Raw genomic sequence first — 26,805 nt, 5'->3', positions numbered from 1 at the left:
ATTGTTAATATTTTCTCCATCACTTTTTCAAGTCCAAACAATGAACAGAATAATAAATCAAGCTCTGATTTGTAGTTTGCCGATGTCTGAAGTATAAATGTTTATACTGAAAATTAACAAGCTACTCTTGAAAGCCAGTTCGATCTGGCTCCAGCACACCCTAGTTATAGATAAGGGAGGAAGCACTTAATAAGTGCTTATTATATACCAGGTATTATGCTAAGATCTCATTGGTCCTATGATTCCCATTTTACAGTTGAGGAAACCAAGGCTGAGGGAGGTGTTAACTTACCCAGGGTCACACAGCTAGGAAGTGTCAGTTCAGGTGTTCCTGACTCCAGGCCCTGCTCTACCTATCTAGCTGCCTCTATTTAGAGGAACCACATCTTGAAGAAGAAAGAAGCTGATTTTCAAGGGAAAGTCAAGAAATAATTGGAGTAAGTTTATATATGGAGCATTTGACCTGTGATCCCTAGAGAGCAAATGTACTCTATTACATGTTAGGCAATTGCTGGATTACACTGAAAGGTTTTTATTGGAAAAAAAAAAGATTTTTAACTATGATTTAAATAACAACCTCAGCAACTTCTATTATGGGGACGGTGTTGAGTATGTTGGCACTGCAGACAGGGAAGCAAAAGACGTAGTCTTTAGACCCGTTTTACTGGAGGGGCAGGCAGAGTGAGCGCTGAGCATACAGAGCTGTTGACTGACTTCATATCATCAACAGTTTCCTGGCCCAGAAAATTTAGGTTTCTGGGATGGGGCGAACTCTATTCCAAATGAGCTGAGCAAAGACATTAGACCCGAATATCTTCAGTTTATATTTACCTTGACCTGATAGGTCTTTCCAAAATTAAAGACTGTCTCTTGCCAAAAGTAGTTATAACATTATGCTCAAGTGAAGTGGCAAATGGAAGGAGGCAAGAGGAGGGTAGATTAGATAGTGAATTAAGGTTTGCAAGAGGCAGTGATAGGAATAACAAAGAATATCTAGCAAATGTTAATAAAACAAATAGAAAGGGTTCATAATGGTTTGTTTTAAGAGAGCTGAAAATATTCTTCCTCTCTGCTCCCCTGCCTCACAACCTCCAACATCACAAAACCAAAAGGCAGAGGCCCAGAATGTGACCTTTAAAAATGAGTCAAGTCAACAAGCTTACTCTGTGGCAGGTACTGAGAAAATAAATACAAGCACAAATATAGTCCCTAACCTCAAGGAGGTCACATTCTAATGGGGGAAGACAAGAAGACAAGACATAAAATTGTGTGTGTGTGTGTGTGTGTGTGTGTGTGAGGTTTCTGGCTGAAACCTGCCAAGGAAATCTGGAAGGAAGACATGGTTGGCCTGGCCGTCCTCCTCAAAATGGAGGGGTTTGGAGGAATCAATCAATCAGAGAGACAGATTGCATGGGTGGATGGTAAGGAGTCCAGGGGTACAGTGAGCTGCCAGGATGAACAGGCTTTGATGGCATGATAGAGAAAGTCTTGCGCAGATAAGTCAGGGGTGCAGCTGCAGAGGAGTCCCAAGTTCTTTTCCATGGTCTGATACCAGGAGCCTTTTTTTTAAAGGCCTTATTTCCTGTTACAGAAGTTATTTTTGTAAGCGTTCCCCTGAACTGGACCATTCTCTAGGCACACGTTTACCTCCAAACCTTTACTGATCCTCTTCTTTTGGTCTACCAGGTCCCTTTTCCTTGTTTTCATCTTCCTTCTAATGAACCCTCCCTCATAACAAAGGAAAACAAAGGAGATAAAGAAAACTCACCTATCATTTCCTTCATTAAATCTTCTCTGACACCTCTAACTAGATGGGATCTCTTTTCCTTCCAACCCCCCACAAAACTTTTTCAATAGCAATTATTTTTATTGTTATTTCATGTTTTGTATTTGTCTTCCTCTACTGAGGTCTTCCTCAGATGACTTATGACCTCAGGTGAGGTCATATAGGTGACCCTAGATGGTTGAAGGCTTTTCTAGGTCACAGAATCACAGAGATGGAAGGGACCTCCATGGTTACAAGTCCAGCTTATACCTGAAAGCAATTCTCTACTATGGTGGAACTGGGAAGTGGTCTTTCAGACTCTGCCCAAAGACCTCAAATGGGGAGGAACCTATTATCTATTCAGGCAACCCTTTCCACTTTTGGATAGCTTTTATGTTTTTGTTTTTGTGTTTTTTTGCTTAGGCAATTGGGGTTTGCCCCAGGTCACACAGCTAGTAAGTGCCAAGTGTCTGAGGCTGGATTTGAACTCAGGTACTTCTGACTTCAAGGCCTTTATCCACTGCGCCACCTAGCCGCCCCTTTGGACAGCTTTTAACAAGAAGTTTTTCCTGACATCAAGCCTAGATTAGTGTCGTTGCAACCTCTACCCACTGTACTCTGGGACTTAACTGAACAAACCTTCAGCCTGGTAGCTTTTTGAATAGATGACAACAGCTACCCCTTTTCTCTCTATCTCCTATCTTCTCCAGGCTCAACATTCCCAACATTTGCTTAGATAACATGGATTCAAGGTCCTTCACTATCCTGGTTGCCCTCTGGAGACTCTACAAACTTACCAATATCTTTTTTAAACTGTGCCATTCGGAAACCAAGTTAGATGCAAAGGTTTGATAATGAGCAACAGATAGTAGCTGTCCTCTGAAGTCCAGAATCTCTAAATTCAGAGGAGGTCATCACCTAGAGTTTGGCTATCAAGTGAGGCAGTGAAAAATGATTTGGACTTGGATACAGAGGATGCTGTTATCCAGTCTTTGTGACCCTATTTGAGATCCTGGAGTGGTTTGCCATTTCCTTCTCCAGTTCCTTTTACAAACGAGGAGACTGAGGCAAACAGGGTGAAGTGACTTGCCCAGGGTCATACAGCTCGCGTCTGAAGCCAGATTCGAACTTGGGAAGATGAGTCTTCTGACTTCAGGCCCTGCACTCTATACACTGCCCCACTTGACCTGGGGGCAGTTTCCAGCTCTGTTGGTTATATTACCTATGTGACTTTGGAGTTAAGTCACTTATTCTCTCTGGCCTCCAGTTTCCTACTCTTTTTAAATGAGGGGATTTTATCTCCAAGGTTCCTTTCTAGCTCAAAATCTATAATCCGAAGTGTTGGTTTTATTTTTCACCATAGCAGGTCTCATAGGTTACCCATCAGAACTAGAGGCAGTAACTCAGGGAGAGAAATATACTGTACTTGTATTACAGGCGTTACAGGCAGCTAGGGGGCGCCATAGTGCAGAGTGATGGACTAGGAGTCAGTTGCATTTAAGTCACCTGAATTTAAATCCGATTTCGATGACAAAGTAGGCTGTGTGTCTCTGGGCAAGTGAGTGGACCTCTCTCAGTTTCGTCATCTTTAAAATGGGGACAATAACAGCACCTACCTTCCAGGGTTGTTGTAAGGATCGAACGAGATAATATTTGTAAAACACTTTGCAAATTTTAAAACATTGTATAAATCTTAGCTATTATCTCTCCTATCAGATTATTCCTCCTGTCAGGGAAGGGAGTTTGTCTTTTTCTTTGATGGTCCCTTAAGCACCTAGTATAATGCCTGCAACATAGTGGAGGGCCATTATCTTTTAAAAATGCAGTGTCCAGAAAAAAACCAAAAAAACCAAGCCAAAACACTCCTCCTTAGGAGAATCTACTTTGTCCTCAGACATGATGTCTTTGGTGATAGCACAGGAACAATCAGTCATGAATACTTAAAAATTCATCAAAATCCTCTTTTTTGGGGAATCCTAGTGTTTGAAAGTGGTTCAGTGCACATTTTCCTCTTCTTCCAATCCACTTAGACTGGTTTAGACAACTTGCAATTTATGGCAATAAATCCAGTGACAACTTTATTACAATCCTCATCAATAATGATAATAATAATAATGTTACTGCAGAGATCACTGGAAGAGAACTCAAAAATCTTTTTAGAAGATAAACGTAACATTTCGCCCAGGCATTACTACTATTCACCTCCATGAAATGGTTTCTGGACGATCTCTTTCATTCTTCAAAGAACATTAAGGCTAAAAACAAGAGCTTTGTGGGCGGCAGTTTATGTAGTATTTTGGGGAACATCTTTATTTCTGGAAAACTTGAGAAATTTCTACTTGAGGAGACTAGGGAAAAAAAACCAAGATGATCTGCTGTTAGGAAGGAGGCTGTTTCTATCGTTTCAAGTTAAATACACATTGACAGCATAGCCCTAGCCACCAAAATGTCTAGAAGGGGACTTTTCTTTCACTGATTCAGCTAACTCCCACTAACGGCCGGGAGGGAACGGATATATGCAGTACAAGGAACCGCTCTCATTGTTACAAGAGAAGAAATACATCCACATAGCTGGGGATGGAAAACTGCTTCAATTCAATTTCCCCTCCTTTTCTAACTATCAGAGTCAGCAGCCTCATTTCTCTTTCCTCTATTACCTGCCCACCTGTATTATGTTTGAGTGGCTCTGAAGGTGGTAGGTGTTTTGATTTTAAATGCCGCATGTTGGCATCTCACCTTGCAGTTAGGATTCCCTCCATTTGCTGTGTTTAACTGTTTTACTTGAGGTGGCAAGAATTTTCAGATAGGGTTTGTGACTGTTTTCATTTCTTCCCCTCATGCTGGATGCACTTGCCATCCTAAGCTTTATTTCTTAGGATTCCTCTGTGCAACTGAAGTTAATCTTTCTAGCTTGCTACTTTATTTAAAAAGTTTTTTATCGATGCCTTTTGTCTTTATATTACAATCACTTCTAGAAAGAGGCTTCCCTCATTTCTCTGACTGAACCTTCCCCTGCAATAAAGGAAAAAAATTAAAGCTCCCAATATAGTTTGGCAATTAATTTTTGAGCAAAACATTTGCAACAGAACAAGTGGACACTATGGGCTTTGAAAATTTTGAGGTTTTTCCTTTTTAAAAGTAAATGCCTACATTTTGCTGGGCTCACTCTTAAGTGTAACGTATTTAATTTTTTCATATATTACTTTATTCTCATGCCTCAGCTTAACTTAGGAGCTTATGAGTCACCTGTTTGTTAGGTCACATGGAAAGCCTGAACAAAATGAAATTGGGAGTCCGATAATAGCCTTGGAAAAGACTGGCAAATCTTTGGGGGTAAGGTGAAAAGAGAGAAAGGATGTGCACTGGAAGAGATAGAGCTGGGGGGAGGGTACCACAAACAGATCTGGGACCACTGGCAGGGCCAGGATGAAGCCAGGTGACAGAATGTAGTCCGAGGTGAGGAGGGGGTAAGGGGTGCAAGATAACTGCTAGAATGGGTGGGGGGCGAAGGAGCCCATAGTGCCCACAAAAAGAGAGGGCTCAGGGGAGAGCAGAGGACACAGGGTGAGCTGGCTGAAGAGGCAGCATTGGAAAGCTGGGGCAGTGGAGGAAGATGCAGAGGGTGGCCAACAGAAAGAAGGCTGGTGGAGGACAGAGGCCACAGGCTGACCAGTGAAAATTGGGGGAGCTGAGGAGAGTGCAGAGGGGCACAGAGGGAGACTCTTAGAAAACGTGGGGAACTGAGAAGGGAGCAAGCAGCTGAAAGGGTCCTCACAGGCCATCTAGCCCAACCCCTTCGTTTTACAGGAGAAGAAACTGAGGCTGTTAAATGACATGCCTGGAGCCACATAACAGATTGTAGAGTGGAGAGCCCTGGAGTCAGGAAGACCCCAGTGCAAATCCAGCCTCAGTCACTTACTAGCTGGGCAAATCTCTTCACTTTCCTCATCTGTAAAATGGGTATAATGAATGCGATCATATTTTTAAAAATTCGCTTTGCAAACCATTATTAAAGCGCCACATCAACGCTAGCTGTGATTAGACTGGATAATGATACCCAGGTCTTCCTGACTGCAGGGCCACTACCCCACACCTCCTACCGCGTGCCAGGCAGTGGGGGCAGAGCGGAGCCTGCCCTCGAGAAGCTTACACTCTAGCAAGCCTTAGGGCACGGGCGCCCCTGGGGAAGGGCGGGGGTGGGGGGGGGGAGACAGAGGAGCGTGGCGCGACAGCGCCTCCTGGCGGCCAGCCGAGCCCACTAGCCCACAGGCCCACGGGCCCACGACGTCTCCCTGGGCTGAGGTCGGAGCTCGGAGCTCGGGCTTCGGCTGCGCCCGCGCCTGCGCCTTCAGCGGCTCCGACACGCTGTGGTATCCCGGAGAACCCCGCCCCGGCGCGGCGCTGCCGCCACCGCCGGGACCCCCCACGCGCCCAGAGTGGTTTCCCCAGGAACGTCCTTCAGCCCCGGGAGCACGCGGGAAAAGCCCCAGCCAGCCAATGAGCGCACGCCTTCCCCGTGACGGTCATGCTAAGGGGTGGGGTTTCCCTTAGCCGTTCCCGAGCTCCGGGAACCCCCTTTGATTGGCCTGGGCGGCTTGGGAAACACTGTAGCAACGCCCAATCCAAAAGCTACGTCCCGGCCTCGAGGAAATATTCCGTGTCGGCGCCGTATCTATTGGTCAGCTGTCTTGGGCTCTAGCCACTGAGAAGCTTTGTTTAGGTCGGGAAGGCGGGCTTTTCTGGTAGTGGGTGGGGAGGGGGCGTCGAATCTCGGCCAATCCCGCCATGCCGTCGGGAGGACAGCAGCCAATGGGCCGGGAGGATAGGCCGCTCCTCCCGGAGAGTAGTGAGGCCCCTGGTGCCGGGCGATTGGCGGCGGCGGTGATGACTGGCGGGCCGGCGCGCCAATGGGAGCGGTGCGTGGGCCGCGGGGCGGGGCCAGGCCGGGTGCGCGGCGGCGGCGGGGTGGCTGGGCCGGCGGCGGCGGTACGAGGCGCGCGCTCGGGGTCCCGGTCGCGAGGAGGAGGAGGAGGATGTGGCGCGCGGAGGGGAAATGGCTGCCGAAAACAAGCCGGAAGGTAAGAGCCGGAGCGTGAGGGGGGCCGGCGGAGGGAGAGGGAGGCGGCGCGTGGGGCGGCCGGCCCCCGGCCCCGCCGGGCATCCCGGGCAGCCGCGGCGGGCACGGGAGGCAGCGCGGGGGCGCGGCGGGCTGGCGCCCCCGGCCCGGGGGCGGGGGAGAGGCGGAGCGGGGCCGAGTCCTGAGGGGACCCCGGGGCCGGCGACACGGACCGCGACCGCGATAGCGACACCCCCTCCTCCTCCGCCGGGGGCGGGTAGGGGCCGGAGCCCGAGCCGGAGCGGGGCGCGCGGGGCGGGGGCCGGCCCAGGGCCCCGGCGCCCGCCCGGGCATTCCTCCGGCCCGGGCCCCAGCCCGGGCCCCGACTCCTGCCCCGGCCCGGCCCGGCCCGGGGGTGGGGGCCCGCGGGCGGAAAGTTTATGTGCGCGAGGCCCCCCGCCGCGCCCGCCCCGGGGCCCCCCAGCCACGGCCCCGGCAGGGCCCGGCGGGCTCCGCCTCCCGCCTCCCCGCCCCCGGGCAGCGGCCCCGGCCCCCCTCGGGCAGCAGGGTGGGGTTCCGGTTTCCATGGCGAGGGACGAGCCGGAGCCTCGCCCCCTCCTTCGCCTCCTCTCCCCGCCGTGACCCCGATCGCGAGCCTCCCCCCCCCGCTGGGCCACGGGCACAACTCTCCAGTGACCGGCCCTCCTTGTCAGGACAGGGGCAGTGGAGCGGCCTCCCGCCCCCCACCGCGGACCCCAGGGGCCTGTGCACCCCCCAAGTCCTTTCTCAGAGGGGAAGCAGACACTTTCTTGGCTGGCCGTGTAGACGCTCCTGCCCTCCACCACCCCCTGGGTGAAGGTGAGCCCTTTGGCTGGCAACCCTTTGGGTTACCCGTGGTTTGGTTTTTTTTTTTTAAATGACAGCAACTTAGAGTATTCCTCTGCCCCTTTTCCTCTGTGACCCACGCATCCTTTAATTTCCCCATGCCCCCTTTTCCTTCCTCCCCCGGTGTGTGGGGTCCCTCCCTGCTCACTCCCTTCAGGCTTGGCCAGTGCCCTCCTCCATTGTGCCTACTACTTGAGCAACAAGGGACCACATCATTACTTTTATGTCTGAAGCAAAAAGGGACATACGCTCTTCCTGTTTACCCTTGAATCCTAGCCAGGGGCAGCATTCACCAACTGACTCTGCTCTCCTTTGACTACAGGGTCTCCTGTCTTCTTCGAAATAGGAAGCATCCTTGTATACGTTCATGTTCTTGAACCCTGAAGCCCTGGCTGATGACACTACTAACTTTTTTTTTTTCCTTTTGGAAGGAGGCTCCTCCGGTCTTCTTATGGTGTCTGCTCCCTTCTCAGCCATATCTTGTGAACCCTACATTCCCCAGACTTTTTCTAGTCCACATCAGAATTGCATTTATGTTGGCTTGGGTAGAAGGAGGCCTTATGTCTGCCTTCAGCTAGGAAATAAAATATACACTTCCATGTTACCTTTGGGGAAAGGGGTTTCCTATTTACTACTCCTTGTCTTCATCTCTCCCCTTGGGCCTTGTGTTTCCACTTTTGATTCTGTAGCTGTCAGTCAGTGGGAAGACTAAATCCTTCTCATATCCCATTATCCCATATTTGGGATAAGGACAAAACTGTGATATTTTGCAGTCATATTGGGCATTTAGGCCAGGAAAGTTTGCATTTGTATGTACATAGTACATACAAATGCACTTAGATAATGTAACTTAGAGGTGTGAAGTGACAATATAGATGTGTATGGAATCATAAATTTGGACATATGCTCATGTGTATGCATTGTATCTTATCAGTAGTAGAAGGATCATCTATCCCTTATAGCCGAAGAGCTACTTAACTTGTCCATCATCTTTCCCATTCTTGAATTCCCCTATTGTATTGTGTTGAGCCAGCAGAGGGGTGAATATTCAGTAAAGCACACAGTCCCTGAAGCTCCTGAGTCTCAGACATTCCCTTGTACTCCCTTCCCCTTTGGTGCATTCTGAATAGAGAGGTTTGGCCTTCTCTTCTTGGTGTCCTATAGGGAGAAACTGTCCTACCTTGATGTCTTTATCTTCTGTGATCAAGGTGGGGAGAATTCTTGTGTTTTCCAGTAGGGTTAATTTACTCTCTGGACAAGTACTGACTGACCTCAGAAAGATTTGAAAATCCCACCTGTTTGGATCATTGAGAGGCCTTGCAGTTTCTATTATGGTGCTCTTCGAGGATGCCCTTGGGTATCTGAAAACACTTGTAACTGTAGGAAACTGTGGAGTCAGTATTATCTAAAAGCACCCTCTTCTTTGCATTGACTTGTTTCTAGCATTGCCAAACGAGAGGTACCCTCTACTTCTTGGGCAAAATGAACCAGAAATTTGTCCCATTCAGGTATTTTGCCTGATCTTGTTTTCCTCTCCAGTTGTAGCCACAAAAACTGATGTGGATTCCATCAGCTGTTACTCAGTGGGAAGGCCTTTCTGTTTTGACCAGTTGTGTTGACCTGATCTGCTCTCTCCACAGGCACCTTCTGGACAGGCCCTGAGCTTTTGGGTCTCTTTGGCACTTCTCTGGCAAGGTGAACTCTTTTCCCTTGGTATGTCAGTGACAGGGGGTTTGAGTTGGGTGTTTAGTTAACATTAGATCTTGGGTTCTGGATTCCATCTTACCATTGATGTTTAATCAGTCACACCTACTTGCCAGAAAGATTAGAACTGGATTGCTTTTTTCCTTTTGGACAACAGTGGTTGTATTGTCTACTTTGTATCTAGAATCAGTAGGATGGAGTTACGTTTTTTTCCCCTATGATGTACTGTTATTACTCTTGGTATGACCAGACACTCTTAACATATATGTTGTATTAGATGGAGCTTATGCTCCAAAAGTGACTGCATTTCCATTGGTGGATTATTCAGATCCTTTAATTAACCATTCCACAGATTTCCTTTTGGATAATTTATTGCTTATTAACATATCCACCAGAGGGTGGGAAGGGAAAGGGAAAAGATTTGAAACTAAATCAGTTAATTTTGCTACTACTTTGTGGTCCTGGTAAAAGGTTAATAAGACCAGGAAGTTGAAGGTATTGTCTAAAATTGTGGTTTTGGTGGGTGGCATACAGTTGTGCTTTGTCTGTTGCCCATTACCACAGATAATAGAGCATTAACTTGTTTCCTCTCACACCCCAGATATGGTAGTCCTCTTCTACAAAGACAGTATAGGGTTCTCAGTTCTTTCATCTCTCTTTTGTTTTGTGTTGGAAGATTCCTTCCTCCCTTTTCTAACTCTCTTATTTCTTTGAGGGGTGGGCTAGTGACCTAAAGGACATGCCTTGCTTCTCTGCTTGATGAACCTGTTTTTCCCACTTATGGGAGATAATGAATCTCCCCACCCCACTGCTCAGTAGATGAGATGGTTCATTTACATATAGAAACCTCTTCTCAAGGTCAGATGGGATCAAGTTTTCCCTTACTGAATGAGTGTAATGGCACTCTTCTGTATGCCATCTTGGAGACATATTTGTCAACTCTGTACTTCTAATCCATGGCCAGAGAGATAATCCCTTCATAGTTTTCTATTCCTTCAAACTTTTAGGTTGTGGAGGCTCTCTGTCCCTGAAACTGTTCACCCTTTTTGGTGTGACAGTCTGATTATACTGAAAGAATATGGACTGTCAGGAAACCCTGAGTTCTAGACCTCTCTCTGCCGCTAACTTTGCTTTATGACCTTGGATAACCATGGTGCCTTTAGGCTTTTATTTTTCGTTAGTAAAATGAAGCATTTGGATTAGTTGATTTCTTAGGTCTCTTCTAGCTCACACTTCTAAAATCTAAACTTTTGGGCCAAGTAGCATTCTGGTTCCTAATTTTTTAGCTGCTTATAGACTCATTACTTGCCTTGGTGGGGTTAAACCTTTTTTTGAGTTTGTATTGTAGTTTTAGCTGCCCAGACTGGGGTTGAAATTGTTCTGCTTTTCTTTTCTGTTGGCCTGGGAGAGAATGGCCTAATTCTAGTTTCATAGCTGTAGTTTATTCCCTATCACTCTAGGCTGATGGGGAAGCTATTTCTTATGCCCCTGTATATTTAGATATGCTTCATATGTCCCTGGAAGTTTCCTTCTGCATGTGTGATCTTCTTTTCTGGGTCCAGTAGTCTGGTATATATCAGGCGCTTAATAAATGTTTATTGATTGGTTGATTGATTGAAATAGATAATATGATCACTTTTTTTGAGGGGTGGTTCATCTATCTCCTTCCCTGCTTTGACTTCTCCCAAATTGTCTTTGGGCTCCCTTCTTTGAGAGTAGGTCTTTTTATACAGAGTGGAATGCACTTGCCCTTCATGCTCCCATTACTGGGGTCATGTGGTTTTGCTCAGAGGCCTGATTGGATCTTGCTTTTCTTTTGGTATGCATGGCATCGCTGGGCCTTGTCCTTTTCCACTTCTTATTAGGACTGGTTTCTCCTAATTTATTCTAATATATCATATAGTCTAGTAAAATTATACAGAAAATATACTGGATTTTTGTTGTTGTTTACTGTAGTCCAGAATGTGTAGGAAGGAAAAAAATAAAATTAACATTCTAAGTGCTTGGGCATACATTTTGGGTCATTTAGGCAAGTGCCTGACTAGAAGGCGTGGTTAACATTTTGAGTATCAGTAGCATGCAAGGTATTATATAGAACACAAAACTAGACATGGTGGGCACCCCTTAACCTTTTCTTTGTTGTTAAGTCAGATATTTTCCTTCAGAATATAGGAAACAATTTCCTCTGTTTCTTCCTCTCTTAAGAGTAACTCTTGCTGTGGTTGCTTTAGGATAGTACTAGTATTCTCCTCACACTTATCTGTTTCCTTGGTGAAGTGAGACTGTGTCCTTTCTCTGTGTAATGTATTACTTGACTGTTTTTCTTTTTAAAGTGGTAGATAGTGATATGCCTTTCATTTTGTCTTTCTATCACATAGATAATTCTGTGAGATGTCCTGCCCCTTTCAGGGTGACTTGCCTTTGTGGTACCTGGTAGTGAAATTTCCATTCACCTGCATTCTTCATTTTCTGAGTGAACTCACCCTCCTCTTTTTTCAGCCTTCCTCTTCTCCTGTGCTTTCTTCCTGTACCTACTGGGAGTGAGAAAGCTTACTTTCTACTTTTTGTATGTCTTAAAAGGATGTACAAAAGGTTTCAGAAAGCTCAGAAAGGATTCACATTGTTGCCCCTCATCATTATAATTATTATCAGAAACTATTGAGTCTGCTTTTATCGTAGCCTTTTTGCCATTCATTGCTACTGCTGTGCAGGACAATGTTATTTTTCTTCTGTTGCCTAAAGATAGTTTACATCCTATTCCATCAACTTATCAGGCATGGAGCGTAAAGTGGAATTTGTGTCCTGATCACTGTCCTCTGGATCTTTCTGACTGGGACCTAGGGAATTTATTTACTGCAGTTGAGGTAACCTGCCTGTTGTCTTGCTGTCTTGATGAGGGTAGACGGTGGACACTGATGATGCTTATTAATCACAGGGCACAGATTACTTAGAATCACAGAATCGAAAAGGATTTTAGAAATCCAATCTTATCTCCCCTGCTAATCCATGACCCCTCTTTGATTTACCTTCTGTTGTCATTCATGTGAGAGTATGGGGTCCTTTCTTCTGACTTTAACTTTGTAGATTTTAATACTCTTTTCAGGCCTTTTGTTTAGTGACTTGGTTTGGATGTTTGGGGATGAAGGGGAAGGGAAAGGGACAGAAGTATTGCTATCCTTGTTTGACCCCCTTAAGAAGCTGGAGGAAGTATGTGGTCTACTGTCTCCCCCATCCCAGATTACTCATTTTGTAGACAACACTTCTTTATCTTTTTTCTCACTAATCAGAGCTTAGGACAGAGGTTTATCATAGCCATAGGTACTTTTCCGAATCCGTGTTCACCAGCTACAAGACAGAGAAAGTAATATGCATCAGGAATGTGTCAGAAACTTCTTTTCTCTCTGCATATTTGTTACTAGAAGAGGAGGTGAAGTACAGGTGCTGTTTCCCCTATTATGACATTTGCTGAAGAAAGGCTAAGTGTTTCTTCCTGAATATTGATGATGGACAGATAACCCTTGAATTCTTGTACATGATGAGCCAGGTGGAGAGTTGTCTCTGCTGTTTGTATGCCGGCCAAAGGGATTCTTACCTGCGTCTCCCTGCTTCAGACTCCATTGTTTCTGGAGGGGAAGCTGTAGTTCTTCTCAGGGAAAGGTTGTCAATATATATTTTCCCCTCACTCCAGAGCTGTTGTACATCCTGGCTTTTTATTTTTTTAGTTAATTTCCCTGTGCTCAAATAGATTATGCACCCCACTGCAGTGAGAGATCAAGGGATGTCCAAATTATATCCTGTTTCACTAGCCATTTTAAGGACTGTCCACTTTCAACCAATCATATGCGTTACCATGAGAGATCTATCATTCTATTACAGCTTACACATCCATTTCAAACCCATGTGCTAATGCCAATGATTAGATATATTTGCATGTTCTGATAATCTCTAATCTGTTGCTCAGTAGGAAAAGGATGAAAATGTACCTTTTTGAAGTTCACCACATGGTTTGGAAAGACTTGGCCCTTTCTTTTCCTGGAACAGTGAGCTGCCAGACAACTTTGTTATACTTAGTAATGAAAAATTATGGAATCAATTTGCGTATTAGTCACCTTGGTTTCTGAGATACAGTTTATAGGATCATAAATGGAGAGGTAGAAGGGGACCCAAGTAGTCTTCACATTCCACTCTTTTGTTTTTAAAGATAAGGAAATAGAGGCCCACAGAGGTTAAGCTACTTCTCCGGGGTCACAAAAGTGAGGGTCAGAGCCAGCATATGCTTGGGTCCTCTGGTTTGAAACTTAACACTCTTTTCACTGTACTGTGATTTCTAGTTATATGTAAACCTATATATGTGTATCTATGAGTATGCATAAGCATGTACATGCACGTGTATGTATATACACACACAGTGTGTATGTGTACACATATGTATGCATATGCATGTATATATATTTGTTTGCAAAGACACATTTCTCCAATTTATGAGGTGTCTGGTGAGAGAGAGGTTGATAAGTGCCATTAACCTCCTTACCCATCTCCCTCCTAAAACCATAAACTAAAAAAAACCAAAACAAACAACTCTGACCTTCCTAGAAAACATGTGGATAAGGGGTAGTTCTGCTCCTACTTGCCTATCACTTTGGGGTACATGGGAGGTGGCCAGACAGGCCCCTTGGGCACCTGTCGCTTGTTGGGCACGTTCTCTCATTTTAGTCGATATTGACAAAAGGCCAGTGTTGATAGATGGATGTACCTTTCCCATATTTCCTTATATAGTACTGCAAGGTGATACTGTATTCAGTTACTTAAGAATCTATCGATGAAACCACCTGCTGCGTATGTTTTCTCCTCCTTTCTTCCTCCTTCACCATAACATTATCTATCCTCATTTCTCCTTGTAGTAGTAACAGTGAATAGATATGTCCCACTCACAAACTCAGTACCTCTGAAGCTGGGAAGGGCCCTTGGAGGTCATAAATTTTAGTCCAACCCCTACAACATTCCTAAGGAGGATATGTGAGATTGGAGAATCAAATATCATATCCCTACGATGATTCCATTATGAGTCATGAAAGTAGCGTTCTCCGGTGTAGCACATGAGTTACTGAGAGTGAATTTATATCCTCAACCAAATCTAGTTTGTATAGAAATTAGAAGCCAGGTATGCAAATTCATTTCACCTTCTAAAGTTCATGTGTAACAAGATACGTACACATCATACGCCAAAAAAATCAACAGACATGACTAGGGTAATTTTCAGCTCAAAAAGGCAAATTCCTTCCTGTTTTATAAAAGATGCTATCTCCATTCCTATTCTAGTGCAAATTAAGATTACTGTGAACAGTGTTAAAGTGACATCACTTTTTTTAATATAATAATATAATTATTTTTTTAATAGTCTTTAATAATAGTCTTATTCAGTCTTTTAAAATTTTTTTAAAGTTCTGAAAGCTACTTTTGAAATAGACCGGAGTGTATATATGTACTTTGTGAGGCAATATGTTATGGTGTAGGGCATTGACCTGGGATCCAGATGCCTACCCCCAGTCCCCTTCTGAGGATGATTTAGGTGTGTGACCATAGGCAGGTTAGTGACTTAGCTGCTCTGAGAATCTATCGATTTTTTTAGGCTCATCTGTTAGGTTAGAGATGGGTTGCATCTGCCTTGGTGGAGGGAATTTCCACATCAAGGAAATCACACATCCTGACTCGACATGTACCCTCTGCAGATTAAGTAAGGACATGCCCTATTGGTATTTTGGGTTTCTTGTGATCTCAGACCACTGTGAATTTTTTTTTTTTAGAGAAAAATTTGTTAGGTACAGTAGGAAAAATTGATTTATTACAGAAATATCTTAGCATAGTGATAGAAAATATAAAATCATCCTGAAGAAAAATAGAATTGTCTAAGATGTTTTAGGACTTTTGCTCCTTTTTTATGCTATCGATTTTTTTAATGTAACGAATACTCCCGAAAGGTGGTTATTGTAGGTTTGGGAAAATAATTTTAAATTGACAGATTATTTTAATTTGTTTAGTTATTTTAAAAGTAATATTAATAAAATAACTTTCTAAGCAAGGAAAGTGCAAACTTTGATAAAAGTTCTCCTCAGTCCAAACCATTGTTTAAAAAACTGAAGATTCAAGATAGGAATTTTTATTGCAAATCCACAAGGGGGTAGTGATGTACTGTCAAAGATATTTGTGGTAGACGTGTTTGTTAGATGATCTCTTTTAAATACTTTAGATTTACAGATAAAACTGGCATATTTGCATTTTAACTTAATAAGATCTTCTTTTAAAAATGTTCATTGACAAAATTGTTTATTTCTTAACTCTTTTCTTATGCTCTACCCTCCTCCCACTCCTTTTTTCCCCATTTTGGGTAAATAGCCATTTTTCTTCTTGAGTGGTTAAGAAGAGAAAACATCCTCACAGTTTTTCCGCATTTGAGATGTTAGTGACTTAAGGGGAGGCGACTTCATGGGGATTTTTTTTTCCTTTCTGGAAATGAAATACTTTTACATTTTCAGGGGAAAAAAAATTGGACTCACAGATTTAGTGTAAGCTTCCTGGGTCCCAGGGAAAATTATTTTAGGACATTTTTGTCTGGACTTTGCAGAAGTTATCAGTTTGACCGAGAGACACAAACTGATCTGCTCCCCAGAAAGATTTTAATTAATAAATCACATTTTTACAGTCTTTTCGTTTCCCCTACAGATTCCCTTGGTCACTGAGTCCCACCTCTTTATATGTATATGACTTCAGAATTGTTTAAGTGTTTGTATGTGACAAGAAAGCCTGGTCTTTCTGAGGGGAGAGGGTGGAGACAGCGAAGGCAGTTGTGGCTGCAGTGGTAAGAGTAAGCCAAACCAGCAGAACCAAGGGAGATGTCTAGTCCTTGGTTGTTTTTTGGGGTGGGTATCAGGAAGAACATTTTATAGGGAACAAATGTCTTGCTTATTTAGAAGAGCTACCACATGGATATATTTTATATTATTAGGAAATTGTGTCAATTGGGGAGGGGGAAGGTGGGATTAGACAGAAAATTATATTGTGTTCTGGTCAGGCCTTCAGTGGGGGGAAAAGTAGCCAATGCAGCTCTTGCCTAGAGACCTTTTCCCCCGTTCCCTATTCTTGGGCAAAGCTCTTCTCTTTCATCTCCTTTAGTAAATGACTTCAGTGATTTAATATCCCAGAAGATAGACTGTTTTTCTTATAGACTCCTCTGCGCTCTGTTGGGAGCAGGACTATGACGTCAGCTCTTTCATTCATGAATTCTTGTTTGATATTTTCTTAAATCTCTTTTTAATCCTATATTCTTGAGCTAAGATTTGGCATAGGAATACATAATTTGAACATCAGTGAGCCCATACATACATTAATGATAAAAGGTAAAACAAAAGATAGTCTCTTGACATTTTTATTTAGGACTGTCATTGCACGTGACAGTTTGCACAGGCATAATTTGGATATGATTCCTATTCAAAGAGTTTATGATTTTAAAAAAGTCAATTATTTTAATTATCTTAGAAAATGTTATGCAGTAGAAGAGGGCTGGACTTGGAGTCAGGAAGCCTGGCTTGCAATGCTGGCCTGGACAAGCGTGCTAAATGGGAGTCGGGCAGACCATTGTGAGTTTTCTGAACTTCAGTTTCTCTGTCTGGAAGATGGACATCTTAGCTGTAATACCTCCCTCCCAGGGTAGTTGTGAAGGACGCACAAGGCACTTGATAAATGGAAGTTGTTGCTGCTGCTGCTGTCCTTATTCCATGGATTGAGCTGTGTTGTGACTATTTTACTACTAAATTCTCTGCAGTGCATCACTGTGCTCTGTGGCAGCTCTTTTTCCATAGAAACTGGTTTCTTACATTCCATTAGACTGGATGATACAACTTTATTTAAGCGAGGTTAGGCTTGGGTAGGTAATACGCTTTTGGAATAAATCTGATTTCTTTGAGGTATTCTGCCAGGTTTTAAGAAAATTTCAGTAACAGTGTTTCATACTTTTATTTCAAAATTTGGGGGTTATCTAGTGTGGTCTCTTGTGTTTGCTTCTGGTTTCACAGCTCTCTGATTGTTCCCCCAAGCAGCTGCTGCCTCAAATCTATCTTCCAGTGAGGTCATCGCTTCTTGTAGTTCAGGCTGAGGAAGCAGCCCCTGGAAGTATTTGCCTTCAGAGTTCTCCTCTGCAGGCCAGATTTGAGGCTGAGCCTCTGGTGTGCAGCATCTTGTGAGCCCCTGTAAGTCGAGGGATGGTGGTGAGCTTGCTCACACCTCATTTTTGCTGCTTTTTTCGGGGTATGTTGGCTTTCTAGATAATTTATTTACCTTCTAACAAAATGTGTTGTATTTAGGAATGAGTAGTTTAAGTAATTTAGCTTCATCATTTTAGTGATATTATTTCTGATTAGATAGATGATGATTCTTGGGGTAGCCATCTTGACTCATGCCTACTTTTGTTCTTGTGATGACCTTTTTGTGTGTTTTGCTTTAACAAAGTTTTTACAACTCAGATACTATTCGTAAGGATCCTGTAGGATTTCTCCTAGTCTATATCTCACATATAGTGTGACTAATTTAAATTTTTTTTATTTTTACATTAATGTCTCTTGATTTATTTTATGTTTAACTGATTATCTAGTTCAGAAAGCTGAGGAACATGAGACTGGTAGTCTGTTGTTCAGCTTTATCCTTTAAAACACTTACACTTCATGAAGTTCATTGAGGCAATCCATTTCTTTATTTACAGAATTTTAAAAGGAGTCAATAGTGTAAAAATTTCACTACTTGAGCATTTGAAATTGCGCTTTAACATTTTAAATTTCCAGAAGTAGCCATTTCCTCAGTAACTAGGGAAGTGGTGTTAGTAATGATGCTGATCAGAGGAGAGGCCTTCCCTTTGGAAAAGCTGTACAAATTTAAAAAGGACTTAGAAAAACGAAGTGGGTTTAATACCAGATCTGTGTTACTGTTGTTGTTTGTCCTTCATTCTCCAAGAAAACCATGACATCAGGAAGGTGATGCCATGACTTGCAGGTGAATTGGATTGAAGTGAGGGAGAGCTGTGCAAAGTCACCAGCCTCACTTTCTCCTCCAGAGCCATCTGGGCCCAGTGGCCAGATAGAGATCAGGACACCTGACAGAGCAGGAACAGCAACCCTCTGACCTTGTGACTTGGTGCTGTGTTGTAATGGTGAGAGGGCAGTTCACTGACTTGACTGAAGACATCTGGCAGTGTAGAGTACATAAGAAGCCCTTCACGACTATTTGTTGAATTTTCTGGTTGGCGTTTGTAGACAGAGAACGCGAGGCCTTTTATCAAGGGTTGTTTTGTTTCAGAATTGGTTGATGTCATAGGAGAGTGCACAGGGGATAGGTAGGCCCTGATTTTTCTCTTGCTGCCCCTGGGCTTTGTTAACCCAGTATATTGCATTGCACATAGTAGGTGCTCAGTATATTTTGCCGAATGCCTGCTGAGTAGCTGGCTGCTCTCTCCTATTGCTTTCCTTCTCTTTTCCTCTCATAAATACTCCTCTGACCCTCTGACCTTGGTTCTTTCCAGAACCTCTCTTCCATCTTAAAGTTAGTGGGGAAATGGGGCTTAATGTATGTATTTTTACTTCCTAGTCAGCTTAGCTAAAATGCAGCTATTCTGAATAACTTTATTGTTTCCTTTTAGAGACTTTACTTCAGGTCAGGCTTAAAAAATGCTGGCTAGGATTCTGGAAGAGGAACTTGAACTATTGCTGCAATTGTGTCCCTATTCTGAGTGATAAACGGAAGGCTTAAGTTTCCTAATCTGTGGTTTATTGTCATTCCCTAGTGCTAAATTGATTTAATTTTTTTTTAAACCTCCACTTGTTAATATTGTTAAAGGAAACTCAGAGGCAAGCAAACATTCTATTTGCTTGGTTGTTCGCTGTGACTCATTTGAACAAGGAAAGTTCTTAACATTTGGTAAATTTGGGTAAACTAAAAAAGGCAGAAAAATGCTAGGTGAGCATAAGAAGAAGATCGTTTTGGGGGCCGCATCAAGTTTCCTCATTTCCAAAGTGAAGGTTCTTTTTTAGATTTATATAGTTGCACTGTTTGGAATTGATTAGCATAATAATTATTAAAATGTATTGATTATAAATAGTTCATAAGAGATCCTTTTCTTATTTAGAAATATGTTGGAGAATTTGTCTGGTCCATTGAACTACCCTTTAAGATTCAAAGGTAGTACTGTGTAGTGGATAGAATCCTGAATTCAGATGCAGGAAGATTCGGGTTTGAATTCCGCCTCTGATGCTTTCTTGAATTGTGATCACAGGCAAGTCTCTTAACCTCTCTGAGACTTTCCTGAACTGCAAAATGGGTGTAATAGTTTGTGGTGCCTACCTCACAGAATTGTGAGTTGCAGATGAGAGAGCATGTAAAAAGCTTTGCAGACCTTCTAGTGCTAAGTAAATATCAGATATTAATGCCTTCTCTTTCTGGTTTTCTGTGATAGCCTTCCTTTGAACTCCTGGTGTTCTAGCTTTACATGTGGTGATTTGTGTCAGAACTCACCCTTTGGGCCCCTGTGGCACCAGCATTCCTTGGCTGTGGCCAGGGGAGGCCTTTGTACAACCCCCAGATGTTGTGAAGTTATGTTCTGTATTGTGCTGAGGAGTAAGTTGGTACAGTAGGTCCTCTTCTAATTCATTGTCTCTGGTATGGCTTTGTGGTCACTGCCAGCCCCAAAGAGCTTGGCAAAATTCCCCAAAGCTGGTGATAGAGGTCTTTCCTTCCTCTATGTTCATGGAAGTGATTGTGTATAAAATTCACCCAGTATTTACTAAGTGCCTGTAATATGTAAAAGCCTGGGGATAGAAAGGCAAAAATTGAAACATTTCTTGCCCTCTAGAAAATTGCATTCTACTGGAATGAGAGGTTGTACATATGCCTAGGTAAGGAAATATAAAGTAATTTCAAAAGAAAGTTGTAGGTAGAAAGGCCAGAAGTGAGTACTTAGTTTTATCAGATACTCTATCCCCTTTTTAGAGGATCTAGTAGTACACATAGATAACCATATTCATAATTCAGTTAAATTCAGCTAATACTTGCTAAATGTTTACTGTGTGCAAGTTGCAGTGTGCTGGGTACAGTAGATACAAAGACAAAAACTATGTTTTTATTTTTGAGGAACTTATATTCTCTTTGGGAAGGAATATGTCACGCGTGCAAATAAATGAAGGTAAAGTAATTCAAAGCAGTTTCAAGAGGGAGAGAACTAACAGCTTTGGGGAGAGGAATCAGAAGACCTCCAGTAGGAGTACACACTTGAGATACATATTATACAGGGAAAAAGTGAGGAGAGAATGCATTTCAGATTTGTGCAAAGGCATGCAAATGGAAGAAGGAATGCCTTGTAGGGGAACAGCTAGCCTACCTTGTGGAGACTTTCTTTGAAGACCTCCCAAACTGGATCTGATTATTCTAAGTGAACCTTTTGGCTTTTCTTATGAATGTGAGTATTGCCTTGTCTACAGCGAATTTTATAATTTATAAACTTTGAACATATCTCCTGATACCTTATTTTTGGTCCCTGTTGACATTTCTGGAGATACTAAGTAGATAGTTGTATTTCATGTTCCATATGGTTTAGATAGCTTTTTTGTCTTTCTTTTTGTGATACTACTACATTAGCTGGAGTTGGGATCAAAGTGATGGAAAGATTGGAGAATGATGCTTTTTCTTAAAAGAAAAAAAATGTACAAAACACCTTTTGAATCAGCTACATTTTGGTAGTCCTGTTTTAAATTTAAAATTTATACTAGTGAATTGTGAAAGGTGTTTTTTTTAAAGTACTGTAAATATTTAGGTATGCTTTTGATGCCTTGACACGTTCATTCAGCAGAGCGTGGGATTCTTAATGGGTTACTAAGGGAAATGAGGATACTTCGAAGGTGGAGGACAACTATGCCTTTCTGTAGAAATGAACATCTGGTCCCTCTGAGAGAGAATATTGGTAGTTGGTAAGGAAAGCCCTTGGTAAACTGTTAAGTACTAGAGAAATGGACAGCTAGAGAGTTGTTATTATCAACATAATCAGTTTTTAAAAAGAATTATCATTTGATGATAATATTTCAGTAGTTCCTTTTCATTGGCATGGATTACTTTTGTCAATGCTGATCCTAAAACTATCACTTTGTCCTATAGCTAACCTTGTTATGCATGCTTCTTAACTTAATTGGGCTGCTTCTTGAACAGTGGACATACAGTTCCCTACTGTGTCTAAACTCCTAAACTCCAAACCAGGGGTGGGGAACCTTTCTGTTGGGCTGGACCTGCCAGAGCTTCCACTCTTCTGAGGTGACAGGGGTTTTTTTTCCCCTTTCACACCAGTATGAAGCATTGGAGTGCAGTTTTAGTGTAGAATTTAACTGTAACATGGAATTCAAGTGTATTTTAAAATATATCTCATATTTACTAGATAAAGTAGGGATAAAAAAAAACACCTGCTAGATGGACCATAGGTCTGACCTAGGCATGATTTTTTTTCTTTTGTTAGGCAGTGGGGTCAAGTGACTTGCCCAGTGTCACATAGCTAGTAAGTGTCAAAGGTTGGATTTGAACTCAGGTCCTCTTGATTCTAGGGCTAGTGCTCTATCCGCTGCGCCACCTAGCTGCCCCTGAATGATTTTTTTACGTTGAATTTCATACTGAAAAAAATTCTAGTTGTAGAGAATAGGATATTTTGACTTTGTTTCTATTTTAATAGTAATTCCTCTTGAGAGGTTTATTCATTCAGGAAACATTTGCTAGAGACTAACATTGCTTTAGGGGCTGAAGGTCAGGACTTGTGGCAGTAGCTGGAACCTGAACGTGATGGCTGTCAGTGGATGGAGGAGACACCCGTAAAACACAGGCACAAGAACTATAAAAGCTTGGCATTCTGGGGTTATTTAGTGTGAGACAGGGATGTGTGCATAGTCATATTATGCAGTAATAGTTACAGAATCTCAGAATTAGAAGATAATGCTGAGGCTATATGCACTAACCTCTATCTGAGCCAGGAATCTCTTCTAGCCTCCCCTGGAAGGCCACCAGTGACAGGAGGCCTGCTGTCTTTTGTTTCAGGCCACCCTCCTTTGAATAGCTCTAATTACATTGTTCCTTAATTTGAACCTAAATCTCACTTTCTGCAACTAATACCCAATGTTTCTAGTTATGGCAAGCTTTGAGGCCAAGCTGAGCAAGTCTCTCCTATGTAACATCCCTGCAAATACTTGAAGATACGTGTTAGCATGTGCCTACCTGGAGAAGAGAAGTCTTCTTTTCTCCAGGTTTTTAACTTACCACCAGACTATCTTGGGGTGCTGATGCTTTCAGCCTTAATAGCTCTTGAATATGGTCTGTTATGTCATAGAGGAGTTGAGATCTGTGTTGGTAAACAGTTGTAAAAAGACTAGGCTTGAAGTATTGAACTGTAAGGCAAAAATGAAATGTTTATATTCTTTAATGGCTAGCTCTTGCCTATCCTTGCTGCATCATCCTTGCAAATATAGACACTTTGTAAATAGTTATTGAATTATGAATCTTTGTTATAAATGTGCAGAAGTGCCAGACCATTGATGATATTGTGATTAATATCTAGAAAGGGTAGTATTTTTCATCATTAAAACAAATCATTTTAAATTCACTTTAGAGTACTCCCTTAGTGAATTAATTAAACATTACTTCCTAGGTGATAAGTGATTTAATATACAATTACTTTCTGTGTAGGCATTTTAGAACATGTTATAAGCTGTTTTATGCTCTGCACTGGCTACTTTTTGACTTGTGAGTTCAGTTTCAGGTGTTGAACTCAATCTGTAAACCTCAAATAGTTTGTGCTTAGGGTTACCAAAACCAAAACAAACAATTGGTCATAGCCTGACATCAGTAAAAAGCACCTGGCTTTTAAGATAAAATACCTGCCAAGCAGGTCAAATACCATCTGGCTGTCAATCTTATTTGTGCTCCAATTATCCTAAAGGTTACCATTTTCCTCTTTGGTGTAGCTATCCTGATGTGGAGGGTTCAGGTATATACCTCATTTTCTTTAACTTGGGTAGATGCTTCAATTTTGTGTTTTTCAGTGTAATTAGAGTAACATTTAAGTTTCTTAGATTAAAGAGGCACTTTGTGAAAACACTTTTTATTTCTGGTGCACCTTTTCACATTGTTTTGGTTGACAGTTTGTGTATTTAAAAAAGAATAGAGAGCTGTGTTTAGGGTAATTCTTTTTGGAGTGCTCCTAATACTCCTGCTTTGCCAGGTGTGTTCCTGCAGCACAGCCTAGGACAAGCCCCATGCTGTCTACCTGCCCCTCGGGTGCGGGTTCTAGCAGAAGACTGGCGTATTAGATCTGCTGGTGCCACTGGAAAAATAGTCACTGCATTCTCATCTCAGCACTTCCTGATGGGTATGTAGTCGCTGTTGTCTTGTGTCTGAACATCTGAATGGAGAACTTTCTCTCCTTTCTCACAAAACTGTACTGAGAGTTGCTGTTATCTACTTTTCTAGTTTGTTCTCCTGTTTAGACTTCAGCTCCCCATGTCTGATGTGGCCCTAATCATCCCGAGAGGCAAATACTGCCCTTGCTCTGTGATTTGGACTGGGATGATTTAGCTGGGCAGTGACTCACAAGCAGCAGGAGTCAGAGAAGGGGGAGGAGGCTCTGTTAGCTGGTGTTTAAAAAAAAAAGATCTGAAATTCATCTTGTCAGTTCTGCTATTTAGATCAAGGCAAATGGTGTGGGACTATTTTTCCTCCTTTATGTTGCCTTTTTGGACTTCTTTTCCCCTTGAAGGGGATAACAATTTAAACTTTGCTTTATCTGGATGAAGGGCAGGCAGCTCTGTAGAGAGAATTACATTTAAGCCCAGTTTCTGACATGACCCCAGGCAAGTCACTTAACCTCGGAGTGCTTCATCACCTTGTTTCAGTTGGATGGTTTTCTTGGAGTGGTTTGCCATTTCCTCTCAAGCTCGTCCTACACAAATAGGGTTCAGTGACTTGCTCAGGGTCACACAGCTACTAAGTATCTGAGGCTGGATTTGGACTCAGAAGACTAGTCTTCCTGACTCCAGGCCTAGCACTATTCACTGTACCTCCTAGCTGCTCCTAAGGATGCTTAGATTTAGATAAAATGCCAATTGGTGTTGGTCAAGAGAGTTTCCTCACCAAGGAGTTCTCTACACCCCTGAAATTACAGTCAGCTGTTCCTCTATCTGTTGGGATGGATATGTGGGAAGGTAGTAGGGTATGATGATAGAAAGGAGGCCTGGCTTAGGAGCCAGGAAAGATCTGAATTCAGATGATGACCACATCAGTTACTCTCCCTTCATTTCAACATCTTTAAAATAGTGATGGTATACTTGTATCACTAGACTCCTAAGGTTGTTGAGAAGAAAGCATATTGTAAGCTTTGGAGATACAGAAACATGTTATTTTTGCCCATGTCTTCTATCTCCAGGTAGGCCCCTTCTCAGCATGGTTTGAATCTTATATTTCCCTGAAGATATGAGGCAGATTACTTTAGAAAGGAAGGTTTAGTTCTATAATCTGTTTTGTTAAATTTGTACGAGGGACAGTGATGCATTCTAGGCAAAACTGGTGCAGTAAAAGTACTATGAATTCTGGGTTATGTTCTAAGTTTTGATTAGTTATATTACGTGTAATGGATGACTAATGGATTTCAAGGAAGTGGTTTAACTGATGACACAAAATATCACGTCATCTGAAATTCTTCAAATGTATTGCTTCTGATTGGTAAAATTAGTCCTTTGCAATTCATTGTGGCCCCTTCTGACCTTTATTTAACAAGCTATGTGGATCCCCAATTGACTTTAAAAGGTAATATCAAGAAAGTTAGGTCTCCATCATTGTTCAGAGGAACTCTGCAGGGCAATTTTGTCATGTTCCTGCTCTGCAAAATAACTAGTCTTCTTATTGCCTACCACAGAGTTCTTTCTTTCATGTGTTTGTTGAATACCTTCTTAGGGGCAGGTCATTGTGTCTGTAACAGAGTTGCCACTTGTTGATTTTAATTAAAGTTCTGAGGGATATGAAGATGAGTGAAAATGGCCTCTGCCCTAGCTAAGTTTACATTCTGGTTGGGGAAGTGAAACAGGTTCACAGATAACTCGAATATGAGGTAGAATCTAATTAGTAATGTAAGAGGGAAAGGAGCTATGGAAATTCAGAGGATAGAACTCTTTAGACTGGGAGTTTTAGGGAAGGCTTCATGGCATAGGTGGTGAAAAAGAAATCTAAAGATGCTCATGCTTGAATGAGGCCCATACTTAGAGGATGAGTATGAGTGGAATTGGCTTTAGAGGCTCTCTCCTGTCTGACCCAGCCTTCTCATGCCACTTTCTCAGTGCTCCTGAAAATGTGCCCGCCATGTTTGTCTGCCACATAACTTCGCTTATTACCTAAGGGTGAGGCACATGTTTTTGGCACCATGCTCTCCCACCAGCTGGTGGGCTGTCTCCCTCCTAGATTGTGATATGATACTTTTTTTTTGGCTAGGCGGTGGGATTAAGTGACTTGCCCAGGGTCACACAGCTAGTAAGTGTTTTCTGTCTGAGGCCAGATTTGAACTCGGGTCCTCCTGAATCCAGGGCCAGTGCTCTATCCACTGCGCCACCTAGCTGCCCTGTGATATGATACTTTTAAAAGTTAAGTGAATATGGAGGGAAACCAGAGAATCTTTTATGTAACCTTCTTATTTTGTAAAGGTCAGATGACTACACAAAAGGGAATTAAATTTATTGCTTCTTTTTATTAAATGGTATTTTGGTACACGCTCCAAGGGCCAGCTGGAGGTTTGTCTCTTCCATGAAGTCTTCTCAGATTATTCCAGTTTGCAGTGACTTCTGTTTCTGAACTTCTTTAGCACTGGAATATGTGGTACACAATTCGAGCCTTTATTCTCTGCTGTTCTCTAATTGCTTTATGTGTGTTTTTTTCTGTCTTCCCAGCTACCATTGGCCTTGAGGGTCTTTCTGTTAACATTTTCATTTAGTTGCTATTTCCAGCATTGTGTTGGGTATGTGCAAGTGTTTAGTAAGTGTCTGGTCAGCTGATTTTTGTGAGTGTTACAGGTCATTGTCCCCGAGTGGGGGGGGCCACCCCTCCCTCCCCAGCCAAAATAAAAAGAAGGAAAAGTATTCTTTTCCTCTTCAGGTACTCCTGGAGCACTTTGTCTGAATCCAGAACAATCACTTCCTTACAGCTGGTGTTTAATGAATGGCTTGATTGTGTTTCTTTTTCTTTTTTTGTTTTTTGGTTTTTTTTTTTTTGCCAGTCAGTGGGGTTAAGTGACTTGTCCACGGTCACCCAGCTAGTAAGTGTTATGTGTCTGAGGCTGGATTTGAAT

The 26,805-nt window shown here is 42.6% G+C and overlaps 1 protein-coding gene across 8 annotated transcripts in view; it reads left to right on the top strand.

Annotated features, from left to right (window-relative positions):
• The first annotated feature begins 6,708 nt into the window (after positions 1-6,708).
• The window catches only part of CAMTA1 (calmodulin binding transcription activator 1), a 1,299,703-nt gene continuing 1,279,606 nt past the window's right edge, over positions 6,709-26,805 (top strand). For 5 of the 8 annotated variants that reach the window (XM_078145710.1, XM_078145708.1, XM_078145709.1 and 2 more), the window contains exons 1-2: positions 6,709-6,843; positions 7,535-7,679. In XM_078145710.1, the coding sequence (XP_078001836.1) occupies positions 6,799-6,843; positions 7,535-7,679 (190 nt within the window). In that variant the 5' untranslated portion in view covers positions 6,709-6,798. Of the gene's footprint in view, positions 6,844-7,534; positions 7,680-17,587; positions 17,712-26,805 lie in introns of those variants that run through there. The other 3 variants (XM_078145712.1, XM_078145711.1, XM_020974810.2) reach the window with 2 other exon arrangements.

This window comes from Phascolarctos cinereus, unplaced genomic scaffold, assembly GCF_003287225.1.
Source record: "Phascolarctos cinereus isolate Bilbo 61053 unplaced genomic scaffold, phaCin_HiC Scaffold_726;HRSCAF=1367, whole genome shotgun sequence".
NCBI classification, from domain to species: domain Eukaryota; kingdom Metazoa; phylum Chordata; class Mammalia; order Diprotodontia; family Phascolarctidae; genus Phascolarctos; species Phascolarctos cinereus.
The sequence above is the reverse complement of the archived record's forward strand: the minus strand, read 5'-3'. Positions and strand labels throughout refer to the sequence as shown.